Below are 15,854 nucleotides of genomic sequence, written 5' to 3'. Positions count from 1 at the left end.
CTGTTTAGATTTGATAGACATCTAAGTCCAAAGTGTGTGGACTTAACAGTCAATTAAGTTCAGATAACGTGAATGTGACATGTTTGCCAAACTTAGTATACTTGAACTTGATAAATAACCAAGTCTAAAATGCATGGACTTAATAATCAGTCATATCGTACTACTTTTCATGTTTATATATATTTACTTGCTTGTTTTTTTACTAACATTTATTAATGTTGTTTGCAAATGCTCAAAGCATAGTGCGAGCAATTTAACTAGTCTCCACTAAAAATATATGTAACTCCACCCCTTCATATATTTTATATGAAATCTAACTCTAATTTTTTTTTTAAAAAATATTTTATTTATTTATTTTCAAATTGTTTTAAATATTTTGATATTAAAAATAAAAAAAAATATTTTTTTATTTAAAATATTTTTTTATATATATTTTTATTTTAATATACTTTTAAACAAAAAAAAAAAACTTTCAACTGCTAACACTGCCATAATCCAAGCTAAACCCTTGCCACTTCCACCTTCACTCTCTCTGCAAAACCCTATCGAGCACTCACCAAGAGAGAGAGAGAGGTGGTTGAAGAAGACGAGAGGAATGCAGGCACCACTGTAGAAATGGAGTCAATAGAACCACAATCACTAAAGAAACTATGCCTCAAATCCCTCAAAAAATCACGCGATCTTTTCTCTACTATTCACTCTCAGCTCGCTCCTCTCGATCCTGAAAGGTTGCAATTTTCAATTCTTTTGAAATTTTATATCTCTTAATTTTTTCTAATTTTTTATTTATTAATTGTGTTTTTCTTATCTCGTTAATGCAGTAAAAGAATTCGAATGAGCCACAAGGTTAGTTCGAGATCTCCCTTCATTCCTTTCGGTATGGAGTTAGTGATTATGTTGGAGTTTTAAAGATTTACGATTGCAAACTTGTATCCATGCCGGGATTTGCTGTGTAGATTAGTGTGGAGTATGAAGGAATCAAAGTGGGGAGTGAAATCGTGCCAGGACAAGTTAATTCTGCTGCAGTGGAAGCTTCAGGGTCTTCTACTGTCCTTGCTATTTCGGGTATTGATGTATTCTTGATTGTGCATTTGCATGTTTATTTGCTTATGCTAATCGTAGACCTTGTTTTGTGCGCAAGTGTTGATTCATTTAGGCAATAAAAGATCTTGATAATGAATTTGGTTGGTTTGGATTTTCGTTTACTTACTCGGTTAGGATGCTTTGATTGTAAGTAATATGCTTTGATTGTCTTGCAGGTCCAGGTGATTCTAGGGTTTCACAAAAAGGTGGAGCTCAAAATGCATTGGTTGTTGGTCCATCCTTGCAACCAAAGACACAGTGAGTTCTTTATCTGTGTTTGGTTTTATTGCAAAGACTAACATGGACAACAATGGCCCTTTTAATATTTTTTATGTCTTTCATATCTTCCACTGGTTATATTTTTTCTGATATTTTGACTATCCATTTTTTATGTATTTTTTAGTTAGTAAATGTAATCATTCTGTTTATCTTCCCAGCCTTGTTTGAATATGCCCTTGCATATTCCCACTTCTTTTCAAGATGATAAACTGGGATACTGATCATGATTGATGTGCATGGTTAATATAATGTCATGATTTGGAGTAGTGGTTTATGAATTCTTTGATACATATGAATTCAGGAGTAGCGGTTTATGTCATGATTCTTCTCTTTTTTTTGAAATATAAGTGAGTTGTTGTTGTACTGAGGAATTTTTTTATGTTGGCATATAATTTTCATATTCTTATCAGGAATGATGCTGGTGTTTCGGGCAAAAGCACTTCAGTGATTACTGCTTCTGGTTCATCTGAAAGGTTTATGTTACTCCACATGTTATGACATTTTTTGTTTATGTAATACTTGCCCACCGAGTTGGATCTAACCAGAATATATTGTTGATTTGTGCCTTCACACTCTTTTTTTTTTTTTTTTTCTCATCTCATCTCTTTGTTGTTTGCTTCATTTTTTTAAAAAAAATAGGACAGCTGTTTTTCGTACTTATTTTGCCCAATAATCCTACTAAACATATGTTGCAGTCCTGATATGCATTCTCACATGTAATATGACTATTTGGCTTACCTTTTACTTTTTGTGTAATAGGAACTTCTTAACCTCCGCGATAATGGAAAGAATCCCGAGCAAATGGCCTCGCCCTGTCTGGCATCCTCCATGGAAGAACTACAGGGTGAGAAATTTTTCTACTTCTGTTGGGGAAGGTTTGGTGGTTGTGTGGGTATTTTGCTCTAATGTCACTTCCAAGTGATAAATTAATTGTCTATTTTGTTCCTTCCAACAATTGTGGTTCTAGTAGAAAATGCATTAATCTAGTCTACTTACAAATTTGTTATTGTGCATCTTTGTCTTTCTTTGTTTTTTTAGTCAAGTCATTCATAAAATTGGATATGGCTATCTCTTCAAATGACAAATCAGACTTTCTTTCAACTTTCTAAGGCTAATAATTGATTCACTAACAACAATGAATGTGTGCAAAGGTGGGCCAGAGAATTTGGTGTAGAGGAGAGTATGCTAATTTCTATGATCATCCTGTCAAGTGTTGACTCTTGATTGTCTTACTAGATAGCCTGTGCATTGCTAATATTGTCCTCTGTGCTCTTCAATTGCATTCATATACTTGTGATGTTGATAATGCCGCATCTTTGCTTCTAATGCCAGGCATTTGTCTTTTCCAATAAAATATGTCACCACAAAGTACTATCAAACAATTCTTATTTTGATCCTCAATTGATTAGAAGTGGTTTTGCTTTAACTGCTTTTAGTAGTTGAGTGCAAACCCAAAGGTGTTATTCATCACTCTGTGGTTGATTGTGCAGGTCATTAGTGGCCATTTGGGTTGGGTGAGATCTATTGCATTTGATCCAAGTAATACATGGTTTGGTACTGGTTCTGCTGATCGAACAATCAAGGTATTAAGGTTTTAATATTCATTCAATTAGTTTGATGACATTTACTGACTACAGAATAACTGATCTTACAAGTAATTGGCTGTTTGAACCCCGGCTAATTCATGATTAGGATTCACTTTCCTATCAATTTGAACTCTTCTGCATGTTCTGTTAATCATGTCATTTCTCATTACATTACTGGATCTGAGTTTCCAATTCATTTATTTGTGTAACAAATCCATTTCTTACTATGGACCTACATAATCTAAAAGTTTTATAAATTTTAAATTTCAGCATAATACTGATGTGGGAGAATAAATAATAAGAATTAAAGCAAGAAAAGAAATAAGCTTGTAGAGAAGAAGCTAAGAAGTGAAAGCAAAGAAAGAGAAGAAAAGGGATTGGAGATATGCAATGTCTGCAATATTTTCATTAATCATCAAAAACTGCTCAACATTTAGAAAAGTAGGGTATAAATACTAAAACCCTAACTAGAACAAGCGATTGGGCTTATGGCCCACTTAATAAAATACTCAACAATAATTAAATCAAACCCAACAAATTAAGCCAAGTTAATAAACCTCAACTAAAAGTTCAAATAAATTAAACCCAAAAACACAAGTTAAAGCCCAATCTCTCAATTGTTTGGGCTATCCTCCATCATCTATGATTATACGCGTGCATAAATAATATTTCAGGTTCGATGTCCCCACCAATTCTCTCGAAGTTCGAAGAACTCGACCCCGTCGAGTATAGGTCAAGGCGACTCCGATAACGCTCTCAAAGATAAGAATCAAGTTGTTGTGATGTCTCTCTGATAATCAAAGTATAGTTTGAATCTGGTCGTAGAGCTCATATACTGGGATTTGTTGAAGTTCACCATCCCTGGTAAAAACAACTTGTGCATTCAAAGTAGCATTAATATGTTCTTTTTGTGCCAAAGATATGGATGATAAGGTTGGGGTATCAAAAGAAGCATCAGGGATAGGTTGTATTTTATAAATACTGAGGTCTTTCATGTTAAAAGTGGAGCTAATATCAAAGTTTAATGGCAATTTAATGACATAATTATTTGATTTAATCATTTGCAATACTTTAAATGGTCTAGCACTACTTGCAATTTATGATCGGTTTCCAAATGACATCGTTCAGGTCTAATCTGTATCATGAAATAATCTCCAACATTAAGTGCATCATGATACTAAAGTAAATTAGCTCGAAATTTGTATTGTTCATTACTTGCTTGAATTTATTTCATGATCTCAATATGCAAATTATGAACTCTACATGGTAATGACTCAGTTGACTTAGACATCCTATCGTGAGGAGATATGGGAAGGTGTTCTATAGGCTTTTCAGGTTTGTAACTATGAACACTAAATAATTGAGGGTGTGGAATGAGACAAACATTGTTTGAAACCTGTGTAGATATGGTATAGACACAATCAAGTAAACTAGGATTATCTTCATCTTCCTCATCACGTGCATGAGGTAAGGGGTCAAGAAGTTCAACATGTTGCTCTAAACTTATGATGTGCTGGACACCAAGCATGTGGGGTGAGAAATCAGGTAATTTAAAATGACTAATATCATGAGACTCTTCTAAGATTATACTTATCTTTATAGGCAATTCCACTGAAGAGTTCCCTAGAACTTTCTCTACCATTAAAGCAGACATATCAGACTCTTTCTTAACCTCATTCTCAAGCTCATGTGGACTCATTGTGTTAGGTCCCTCTCCTTGCACATCCTCGTCATCTAGGTCACTAAAATCCTTAAGATTAGGTTTATACACTTCAACACTATAATATTCCTCTTTACCTATATCCTTATGTTTTTGGATGACTAAGGGTTTATAGCTGCAATCCTCAAGATGAGGCTCTGATACCAAATTTGATGCGGAACAATAAATAATAAGAATTAAAGCAAGAAAAGAAAGAAGCTTATAGAGAAGAAGCTGAGAAGTGAAAGCAAAGAAAGAGAAGAAAGGGGATTGGAGATATGCAAAGTTTGCAATATTTTGATTAATCATCAAAAACTGCTTAACATTTAGAAAAGTTGGGTATAAATACTAAAACCCTAACTAGAACAAGCGATTGGGCTTATGACCCACTAAATAAAATACCCAACAATAATTAATCAAACCCAACAAATTAAGCCAAATTAATAAACCTCAACTAAAAGTTCATATAAATTAAAACAAAAAACTGAAGTTAAAGCCTAATCTCTCAATTGTTTGGGCTATCCTCCATCATCTATGATCATACGCGTGCATAAATAATATTTCAGGTTCGGTGTCCCCACCAAATACTTTCATGTTTGATGATGTTCAGAAAATGTATTTCCAAGAAATGGTAAAAGCTGATATACTTGGCCATTTCAAGCTGAACGGTCCATGGAAATTGAGTTCTGTTGCAAATGTTTGGAGCCAGTAGATAATTTCCAAAAATGTCATGAATTTAATTTATGCTGTTGCAAAGGTTATTACTTTTCAGGAGTGCCAAATTAGAGTTCTTCAATGAGTATTTTCCCTTTATTATTTAGATTTTAGAATACTCACTAGACTGGATTTCTCTCCTATTTTTATAGCACCTTCTGTTGGCTTGTTTCATTTCCCCCTAATTTGAGTGTAGTAGATATGGGATGTTGGGAGTGGAAGGTTAAAGCTCACACTAACTGGACACATTGAGCAAGTACGAGGTTAGTTGATGATAAATCATTGCTGGTATGAATTGCTTTTGGTTAATCATGCTGTCAAGGGATTCAAATGTTGAGACTGTCTCTTTGCAGGCCTTGCCATCAGCCAAAGACATACCTACATGTTCTCTGCTGGTGATGATAAACAGGTTAAATGCTGGGACCTTGAACAGAATAAGGTGAGAACTTATACCTAAGTAACCTAGCCAGAGCTATAATGTGAGTGAATCTGCTTGTGAAACTCATGTTTTCTGTGCAGGTTGTCCGGTCTTATCATGGTCATCTAAGTGGTGTCTACTGCTTGGCCCTTCATCCTACTATTGACCTTTTGCTTACCGGGGGACGTGATTCTGTCTGTCGGGTATGGAATTTATTTGTATGATGTGGTTTTCTTCCTGCAACAAAGTCAGCACAGTCTGTTTAGCTACTCACTTAATCAGATGAAAATTCTTGCTGATTTTTTTATATAGAAAGGTAACATGTCAAAACTGTTCTTAGGTCTGGGATATTCGTACCAAGGTGCAAGCTTTTGCACTGTCAGGGCATGATAATACAGTGTGCTCAGTTTTTACTCGACCTACGGTGTGTGATTTTTCCCATTATTTCTTGTTTCATATTACATTTTTCTCTTGATTACTGTTGCTACCTCATGCTTTAAATTTTCAAATGATATTTTAGTTTGATAAATGCTAGTCAAAATAGAGGGAAATTAATTGTTGCTTTCATTATTTAAGCTCCCTTTTTGTGTCTTTAATATCATTGGTTAAATGTGCTTCTTTCTGTTTCCAGGATCCTCAAGTGGTTACCGGTTCCCATGACTCAACTATTAAGTTCTGGGACCTTAGATATGGTAAGTTACATTTCTCGTGAGGATTGGATTTCCCTTATAATTTTTTCATTCTATAGATTTTTGTGAGTTTAGAATGATGGTGTTTCTGGCTTGCAGGTAAGACCATGTTAACTCTTACACATCACAAGAAATCTGTGCGAGCCATGGCACTGCATCCGACAGAGTAAATTTCCTGCCACTGATATTACGTGTTAATGCCTGTTAATGATACAGCATAGTTCATATATATATATATATATAATCTTTTTTTTTGCTGCAGGCATTGCTTTGCTTCTGCATCAGCTGACAACATTAAGAAATTCAGTCTTCCAAAAGGAGAATTTTTACACAACATGCTGTAAGTTCTCAAACACAATATCTAGTTGCTTAAACTCTACTGTCATCCGCATGTTGTACATACATGTATTTCTTATTGTTTTTGTCTGCCTGTGTATTTTGATGACCGAGATTCTGTTAGATGACTGTGATTGCTTATGCTGTCTTAAGCTTGGTAATGAATTATGAATTCGTAAGAGCATAAGGAAATCTATTGCCCTTGTAATATTTATCTTTATTGGTCATTATGGGTGAACGGGAAATGGTTTTGAAATTTTTATCCTATATGATTGCTTAACTCTTTATGTATTTTAGCCTCGTTGGTTGTTAACATCCTGTGGTAAGATTGGTAACCCAGGTTGTTAACATCTGAATGAATCCCTTTCTTTTAGGGACTGGATAGAGTTACTTTCAAAACTAGTTCTAAGACAAGGGCACTGTGTAATTTCATTTTGCTATTAAGAATGATTTGATTATTCATTGCATGCATCTGACATCTTTGCATATTCTGTCAGCATAGTATGTCTAATAACCTGACCTCTTACTACTTGGAGCAGCTCTCAGCAGAAAACCATCATTAATGCGATGGCTGTCAATGAAGATGGTGTTATGGCTACAGGAGGTGCGCTTCTGTGTACTTTTTAATCATAGTCCAAGCTATACTGATCTGCTTTCTGAAGTCATAACATGTGGCAGTTCCTAACTAGACAGCGATCACCAGTCATAATCCATGTCTAATGCCTGAAATCTTGTCCCAGTCCCGAGATTGTTAATATTTGGTTTTGGACCCTTGATATCCTCTCACACAACTATGAACGTATCACCAAGTTTTGGTTTGTTTCTTTTTTATGGGTGAATAGGAGGAACATCTACTTCCTCACTCGTCTCTGCATTCAAAAGAAGTTGGCAGTCTGGGATATTTGCCAAGTTCTATACTCATTTGTCCAAAACACTGTTCTAGGTGACAATGGGAGCTTATGGTTCTGGGATTGGAAGAGTGGACATAATTTCCAGCAAGCACAGACAATTGTGCAGCCTGGTATGTTTCCCACTACCTTTTCTGATAGATTTGGTAGTGTCAGGAACGGGAAAGAAGTTTATACCGATATCTATTTTGCCCCAGGTTCATTGGATAGTGAAGCCGGTATATATGCTCTCTCCTACGACCTGACCGGTTCGAGGCTTGTTACATGTGAAGCTGACAAGACAATAAAAATGTGGAAGGAAGATGAAGATGCCACTCCAGAAACTCATCCTCTCAACTTCAAGCCACCAAAAGATATCCGGCGGTTCTAATGACTGTGCTTGCTCCCATTCTCTTTGGTGTGCTCTCATACTCAGGAGCAACATTTTTGACCTAATATAACATGTATTCAGCTTTTGTTGTATTCGCAGTTGCTTGCTACGAGCATGAGAACAAGGATAACTCCTCAACGTAAGAGTAGCCTTGAAAAGTTGATGGTGCAATTCTGTGTTCTCATTTGGCCACTGTAATTCCTTCATGTAGCCTGGTTCGTTTTGGATTCAACTTAGATTGGGAACTACTTTAGGGTTCTTCAAATAACTAGGAAAATGGAAGGGTGAATAGCTCAGTTTGTTGTACAGTGTCGCAAGTCTTTAAATGATTGTTTTACCTTTAAATGTAAAAAATATTAAGCTTTTATAGAGGGGTTTTTTAGTCTTTTCAAAAAAAATTTACAAAGTTAAACTATGGAATAACATGCACAAGAAGGTTTTGTCTTCTCCATTAAAAAAAAAAAAGTGAAATTGCAAAACTACATTGGAATCCGTAAAAGATAAGATTAATTTCAAGGTTTTGTTTTTAGTTTTAATTTGGTTAGGTGTTGTATGGTAATTTTATATTATTAAATATTATTAAAAAAAACTGTTGATGATGAATGCAACGCATGATAGCTTTTTTGTTTTTCAGGTGGTGTGTGAGGTTTTTTTCAGTTACTAAATTACAGCATCTATGATGGCATTTAATTCCTCAATATTTAATTTTATTTGATTTTTTAACTTATGATTTTAAAATCAAAAACCAAAAATAATATCTTTTTTATTTAATTTTATTCCTCAATATTTAATTTCATTTAATTTTTTATCAAGTTTTGGTTTTTATTTTTTTCAATTACTTTTTTTCATCATTTTCTTAGTTTTTTTTTTCAATTTAACCCCTGACTATTTTCTTTCCTTTTGTTTAAATCATTTTTGGTTTGTATTGTTTGAGTTTTAAATTTTTTTAAAGTTGGATATTTTACTTTGTTATTTTTTCGTGATTGTCTTCCAACATGGCAATCCTTTATTAAAAATTATTATTTTTTGTTTCAAATTCATAACTTGACATTTGATAATTAAGCCCTTAGCTTTATTGTTTTTTCCACTTTTTTATTTTTTACTTCATCCCGATCTCATATCTAGGGTAATAAACTAGTCAAGTTAAACATGGCTGACTTAGATATTTTTTCCTCAATCGTTTTAATCAATTGATTTTTTTACAATTTCATCATTTAATGTTAAATTATTGAGTCTTGAGCTATGTGATTTTATCACTTTTATTTCTGTCGGGTTATCCTAAGTGAGAGTTAGCTTAAGTTAACCTGAGTTAGCTTGCATTTCCTTACTCAATTTTTTTTATTTAACTTTGGTATTTTTTACTAGGTTTTTTTTTTTTGAAGTCTATTTTTTTTTTTTTATCCTGATGCCATGTTGCAAGTGGAAAGTTGATCAAGTTAACCTAGGTAGACTCGGTTTTTTTTCTCAATTTTCGATGACTTTTTTTTTTTTTAATTTTCATCATTTTGCATTATATTGTTTATCCTTGACCTTTGTTATTTTTCTGCTTCTCTTATTTTTTTTTGTTATTTCAAGAGCAGGTTGGTTAAGCTAACCCAAATTAGTTTGCATTTTTTTTTCAATATTTATTTTATTTAACTTCGGTCTTTTTTGTTAGATTCTTTTTTTGAAAATCTAATTTGTTTTTTTATCATGATCTTATGTCGTGAAAGGTAGGTTAATCAAGTCAACTCAAGTTGGCAAAGTTTTTTTTTCCTCGATTTTATAAGTTCTTTTCAGTTTCATCATTTTGCATTAAATTATTAGCCCGAGCTTTATTATTTTTTTCACTTTTCTTTCTGTTTGGTTCTTCCAAGAGCGGGTTAGTAAACTCAGGTTTTTATTTTATGTTTTTTTATTGAACTTTGATTTTTTTTTTTTACTAGGTTCTTTTACAAAAAAATCTTTTTTTTTTTTTAATTTGATCTCATATCATGGGTTGTGGCTTTGTCAAGTTAGCCTGAGTCGACTCGAGTATTCTTCTTTAACGTTATATTTTTTTACTTTTTTTTTTATTTTCATCTTTGACATTAGATTATTAGGTCTTGAATTTTATTTATAATTTTCTTTTGCTTTCCTTTTCCGCAGGTTGTTTTGATCTCATATCTCAAATCATATTTTAGTATATTTAACCCAGTTTGTTTTTTATTATCGTTGCTTGAATATCCTTTTTAAGCGTTGAAAAAAATTTGGTTCGGCCTGTACCTTAACATGAACTATTTATCTAATTTTCAATCTTAAAAAATATAATTATGTCTATGAATAGAAACAAACTGACGAAATGACATTATAGAAATTATGGATATTATGCAAGGATATGATAAGCTTAAACTTAGGTACATGGTGAAGATTTGATTATATGTGTATATATAAAGAATAAATCAATTTTCGATTTTTCTGAGATGATTGAATCTCGCTGAATAATTTGAAATGAGTCGTGAAGTTTTGGTGAAAACCCCACTTTTTTTTTTGCCTCGTTTGAAGATTATGTCTGGGTACTAGTGGATTTATTTGAGGCAATCTACTAATTATTGTTGTTGGGCTAAGAATCATTTCTTTGATTTTGTTCCTCTTAATTATCTGTTACATATCTCTTTGCGTTGCTCTTAATTGAGCTCGTATTATTAATGTTATTAAACTCATTCTCGACCATGACCTTTGATTATGCTATTGGATCATCGAGATCTCGAAAAATTAGAATTAATTTATTTAATTTATGATTTATGATTTGTTTAGAATTAATATAGATCGGATTTAAAAATTATGATCTAATATTAATCTAATATGTTACCTGAAACTTATCTAAAATCTGTCCAGATTAGGTTTAAAATCTATGATCTTAAAAAAAAAAAAAAAAAAAAAAAAAAAAACATGTAGAATGCATCCTGAAATATACATGTGTAAGAGTAGTTCTCCCGTGCCTTGGTCTTTCGAACTAGGTTCGGTAGCTCTAACTTCAGTCTCTTCTTGTGTTTATGTCGGCTAGACATCAGTATAGCTGCTCCTCGCATCAGTCTACTTGCTGGGACTTTGCATTTCAGTGCTCGCAACAAGAGCCACCGAGTTATGGCAGGAAGTCTATCTATTTTGATTGAAAAAAAAAAAAAAAAACTAAAAAGATAAGATTTTACTGCAACCTTCCTCACCAGATATTATTCACTTAAATAATATTTTTTTTTAATTTTTTTTTTATTTTTATTTTATTATTTAATATTAGATTTGTTAGGAATTGAACTTCATAATTTGTTTTAATTTATTTTTTATAAGGTAATTCTAATCAAATGACTCGAACTACGGGTTTAACCAATTGACTAAGTTTTTTTGTTCTTTTTTCTAATTGGCCTTTCATTTCATTTTATTTTTCAACATTGAATTAATTGAGAATTAAGATTCGTGATTTATTTCAGTTTGCTTTTTATGAGGTTATTCCTTTTTCATAACTTAGATCACAAGTTTGACAAGTTTTAATATAAATTATTTTTTATATCCTTTTCTAATTTTAATTATTTCCTTCAACATTAGATTTATTAGGGATTGAATTTCATAATTTATTTTAATTCTTTTTCTATTATATTATCTTAGTCTCATAACCTGGATTATAGTTTTGTAGGTTAATCTAGATTAACTTAGGATATTTTTTAATCGATTTTTTTCATTTCCAGCCTCCAACTTTAAATTTATTGGAAATTGAGTTTCATAATCTGTTTTGATTTGTTTTTTATGGAGTTATCATGATCTCATAACCTAACATGCAGATTGACAGGTTAACTTGGGTTGACCCAAATAATTTAATATATTATTATCTTTATATATATATATATATATAAAGATAATAATATATTAAATTATTTGGGTCAACCCAAGTTAACCTATATATATATCATCTTAAATTTGAGTCAACTATATTTCCAGATGTCGTCCAGGTTGTTTTTTTATCCGTCAAATTGACTGAGTTACATTAAATCAATCTTTATATTAAAAAAATATTTAACCCACTACTTAATGCATGCCAATAATCTAGATGATACTAATTCTTTTTTTTGAAAAATTATATCATCATATTTAATTGAACTCCTTGTGTCATAAACTTTAAAACTACATAATGGAATTTAATTGTGATCTTGTAATTGTTTGGCATTAGTAAAGCTTTGCTTTGGATCAATTATTTAAGATGTTTTACTTTGTTATTTTAAAGATTCAGGTATTAATTGTTGTTGAGCTTTTGGTGTTTTTTAAAATAATTTTTATTTAAAAAATTATGAAATTAATGATTTATTAGTTTTTTTTAATAATTTTGATATTAAATAATTTTTATTATATGACTTAATTTGCAATCCAAAGTCTAGCACAGATGAGTTTCGTTCCAAATAAAATTTTTATTCTTCTGATCTAAAAAAATTGCAGTTTGAGTTTTTTATTTTTTTTTAAAAAAGAACTAAAACATCTTTTTCATAAAAAAAAATAGAGTTAATTTATGATGCATGTCTTGAACCAGTCTTATAATTATGATTTTGATATAAAAAAACTCAATTTAAAAAATAGTCATTAATTTAATTTTTTTTTAATTCACGTTGAAAATTACTTCCAACTACATTCTCAAGCATAGTTTGATTTGATTGGATAAGAATTTCTCGTCTTGATTTGTGTTCTGAGGGCAGCGGCTGCTCCACCGATCAGTGCTGCTGTAACGGCGAGCCCTGGAAGGGGAAGGAGTTTTATGACCCAAGAAGATTCTGAGGCCTCCTCTGCATGGGTGTCTGATACAATTATATCTAGTTTTGTTTTTGTATTTTAAAAATATTTTTAATTTTTTAAAATTAATAGTTTTAAATTATTTTTTATGTATTGATATTAAAAATAATTTTTTAAAAATAAAAAAAAATATTATTTTAATATATTTATTGGATGCTACATGCCTGCGCTAAGATTTATCAGGCATAACTATGGGAAATGTTGTAGAGCCATACATAGGGTTAGGGCACAGTAGCTCGACTCCTTGTTTCGAGACACTTCTCCACAGCATCAATGAGTTAATCAAACTGATCTGTTTTAATCCAAGTCTGCAAATCATTTGTGTCCTTCTGAATCTAACTCTATATTTGTAGTTAATTTACTACAAAACATCATTTAAAACTTGAAGTATGGATGGAATGAGGCAATCGTGCACCATTTGCTTCCGTCGAGCATTTGTGTTGATCCTAAATATTTAATGGCAGATGCAAGAATCCTTCAATTTTTTTTAAGGCGAAGAACAATAGACCATAAATAATTGGAAACATCATCAAAGCTTGGAGACAACACAAGGTTCATTGAATCTTGTTCTCAAGTGTGATGATTTCAGGGAGACATGAGTACAATGACCTTTCTTCTCAGGTGATAATTTTGGGGAGACATGATTATCACCTCTAGAACAAAGAAAACGACCCAACATCAACATATCATAATCATTGAAAAATAACTAAAAAAAATATTATTTTGATATTTTTAATTGAAAAATAATTTAAAAAACATTTTAAAAAACAAAATTATCACAATATCAAACAACCTTTAATAACCTATTAGCTATTTGACACGCTCTTCACCACGAGTTGGATAATTGTTTTCATGACAAAAACAAATATACAGGCTTTTCCAACATGTTTTTTTCTTATAAAAAATCATAATTATAAAACAAAACGCCTATACATGTTTTTAATTAAATAAATCAAGAACCATTTGTACTAGTAAAAAAATAAATAAGTGTTAATGCTTTTATTCGACTCACCTCGTTGCGAGTATATATTTTTTTCTAACGCAGAAGAATGAATGTCTAAGTGTTATTAACATGTTTTTTTATATTGGGTAAAAAAATATAATTGTGAATCAAAAGCTTATGCTTATATATAATAACATAAAGAAAAGATTATATGCATTAATAAAGACATGTAAGATCTCAAATTGATTTTTTAATGTAGTAAACAAATAGAACAATATTGCAATTGCTATAGAGAAATAATATTTACTTTTAGTTTTGCATAATAATTTTTTTAAAAAAAAAAAGAGAGGAAAAATTACAAGAACAAAATTACAAAAGAACCAAGATTAGAACAAAAAATATGAAACAAATAAGTAAAGTGTTGAGTAATAAATATTCCAAATGTAAAGAAAAAAAAATATAAAGAAAAAGAAGGGGGAAAAACTAAAAAATTGAAGATAAGAAAAAAAAAAAAAGGATAAATAAGTCAAGTGTAACATGATAAATATGCCAAGTATAAAGAGAAAAAGGAAGAAAAACCTAAGAAATTTTTTCTTTTAGTATATGTACTAGATTTGCCACCACAATAATAAAAAAATTGGAAAATGTTTCCATTATATAATTTGTACAATCAAAAAGGGTTTTCTTTTAGTATATGTACTAGATTTGTTGCTCGCACTTTGCTACAAGCCGAACAAGATTTTTTACCAAGATTTTCTTTGTAGGGTGTAAACTGTAAAAAAAAATAATTTAGAAAAACAAAAAAAAATCTCTATTAAATCGGGTGAACTTGAAAACCACGTGACCATGGATACAAGATTGAAATAATCTCACAAAAAGAAAATAGAGAAAAAAAGTTTGAAGGGTAAAATTAAAATTAACTAATTTTTTTTTTTTTAAAGTGAACTCACATTAACTTTTGAAACTAGGGATCCCAGTTATGAACCTAAGCCTAGCTTAATAGAAGGCTAACCATAAAAAATAACAAAAAAAAACTCCAAAAAAAGGATAAAAAATAAGAATACACTTGCTTTAAAAAAGGAAAAAAAAAAAAAAAAAGCATACCAGGGCAAACCTCTCGAATCTGGTCTAATCTCTAAAACTCATAACTCGTGAAATCTTAAGTTTGAGTTCAATCAAGAAGTTTAATTCTCAACCAAATTAATTTTGAAGGATGAAATGTTGAAAAAAGTATTCATAAAAAAAACTTGCAAAAGTAAAAATAAAAATAAAAAAACAGCAATAAAAAGAATATGGATAAAATTTGATAGAAAAAAAACCCAATGAGAATGAAATAAAATTCTTTTTTAAAAAATGATACCAAATAAAATAAATAGCAATTAAAATAATAGTGACCAAATATGAAAGATTATAAAATCATAGGGGTTAAATTGAAAAATATTTGTAAATTGATAGATTATGTATATATTAAAAAATAGTAGGGGTGAAATTATAAAATTATAGGAGGCTAACCTAATAAAAAGCAAATCACAAAAAATAACAAAACAAAACCAAACAAAAAAAGGATAAAGATAAGAAAACATTAGCTTAAAACAAAAGGAAAAAGAAAACAAGTGAACTAGGAGGAATCACCTAAATCTGTTTCTGATCTCCAAAACTTGTAACCCATGAAATCCTAAACTTGAGTTTAATTAAGAAACTTAATTCTTATCTAATTTAATTTTGAAAGATGAAATTTGTGAAAAAATATTAATAAAAAAAACTTGCAAAAGAAAAAAAAATAGCAATAAAAAAATAGAGATAAAATTTGATTGAAAAAACTAAAGGGGGATGAAATAAAAAAAAAATGATAACAAAAAAATAAATAACAATTAAAAGAATAAGAACCAAATTTAAAAGATTAAAAAAATCACAGTTGTGAAATTGAAAAAAATTGTAAATTGATAAATTATTTATATATTAAAAAATAGTAGGGGTGAAATTGAAAAAGATTATAAGAGGCTAACTTGAAAGCAAAGTGCAAAAAAATAACAAAACA

At 30.7% G+C, this 15,854-nt stretch overlaps 1 protein-coding gene across 2 annotated transcripts; it reads left to right on the top strand.

Annotated features, from left to right (window-relative positions):
- The first annotated feature begins 471 nt into the window (after window positions 1-471).
- On the top strand, window positions 472-8,467 carry LOC118032857 (protein pleiotropic regulatory locus 1). 2 transcript variants are annotated; one of them, XR_012170619.1, is made up of 17 exons: window positions 472-728; window positions 822-846; window positions 957-1,065; window positions 1,260-1,341; window positions 1,773-1,835; window positions 2,122-2,206; window positions 2,853-2,945; window positions 5,561-5,624; window positions 5,715-5,800; window positions 5,881-5,982; window positions 6,120-6,203; window positions 6,411-6,471; window positions 6,568-6,634; window positions 6,731-6,808; window positions 7,344-7,408; window positions 7,647-7,825; window positions 7,910-7,981. XR_012170619.1 is itself a non-coding variant. In XM_035037637.2 (17 exons), exons 1-17 carry the CDS (start codon window positions 616-618, stop codon window positions 8,080-8,082), a joined length of 1,428 nt encoding a protein of 475 aa, XP_034893528.1. In that variant the 5' UTR covers window positions 472-615; the 3' UTR covers window positions 8,083-8,467. The 2 variants fall into 2 exon arrangements, 1 of the variants encoding a protein (XP_034893528.1); XM_035037637.2 differs by having other exon boundaries at window positions 7,748-7,825; window positions 7,910-8,467.
- The last annotated feature ends 7,387 nt before the right edge of the window (window positions 8,468-15,854 follow it).

The sequence above is a fragment of the Populus alba genome, chromosome 8 (genome assembly GCF_005239225.2).
Source record: "Populus alba chromosome 8, ASM523922v2, whole genome shotgun sequence".
In the NCBI taxonomy this organism is placed as follows: domain Eukaryota; kingdom Viridiplantae; phylum Streptophyta; class Magnoliopsida; order Malpighiales; family Salicaceae; genus Populus; species Populus alba.
The sequence above is the reverse complement of the archived record's forward strand: the minus strand, read 5'-3'. Positions and strand labels throughout refer to the sequence as shown.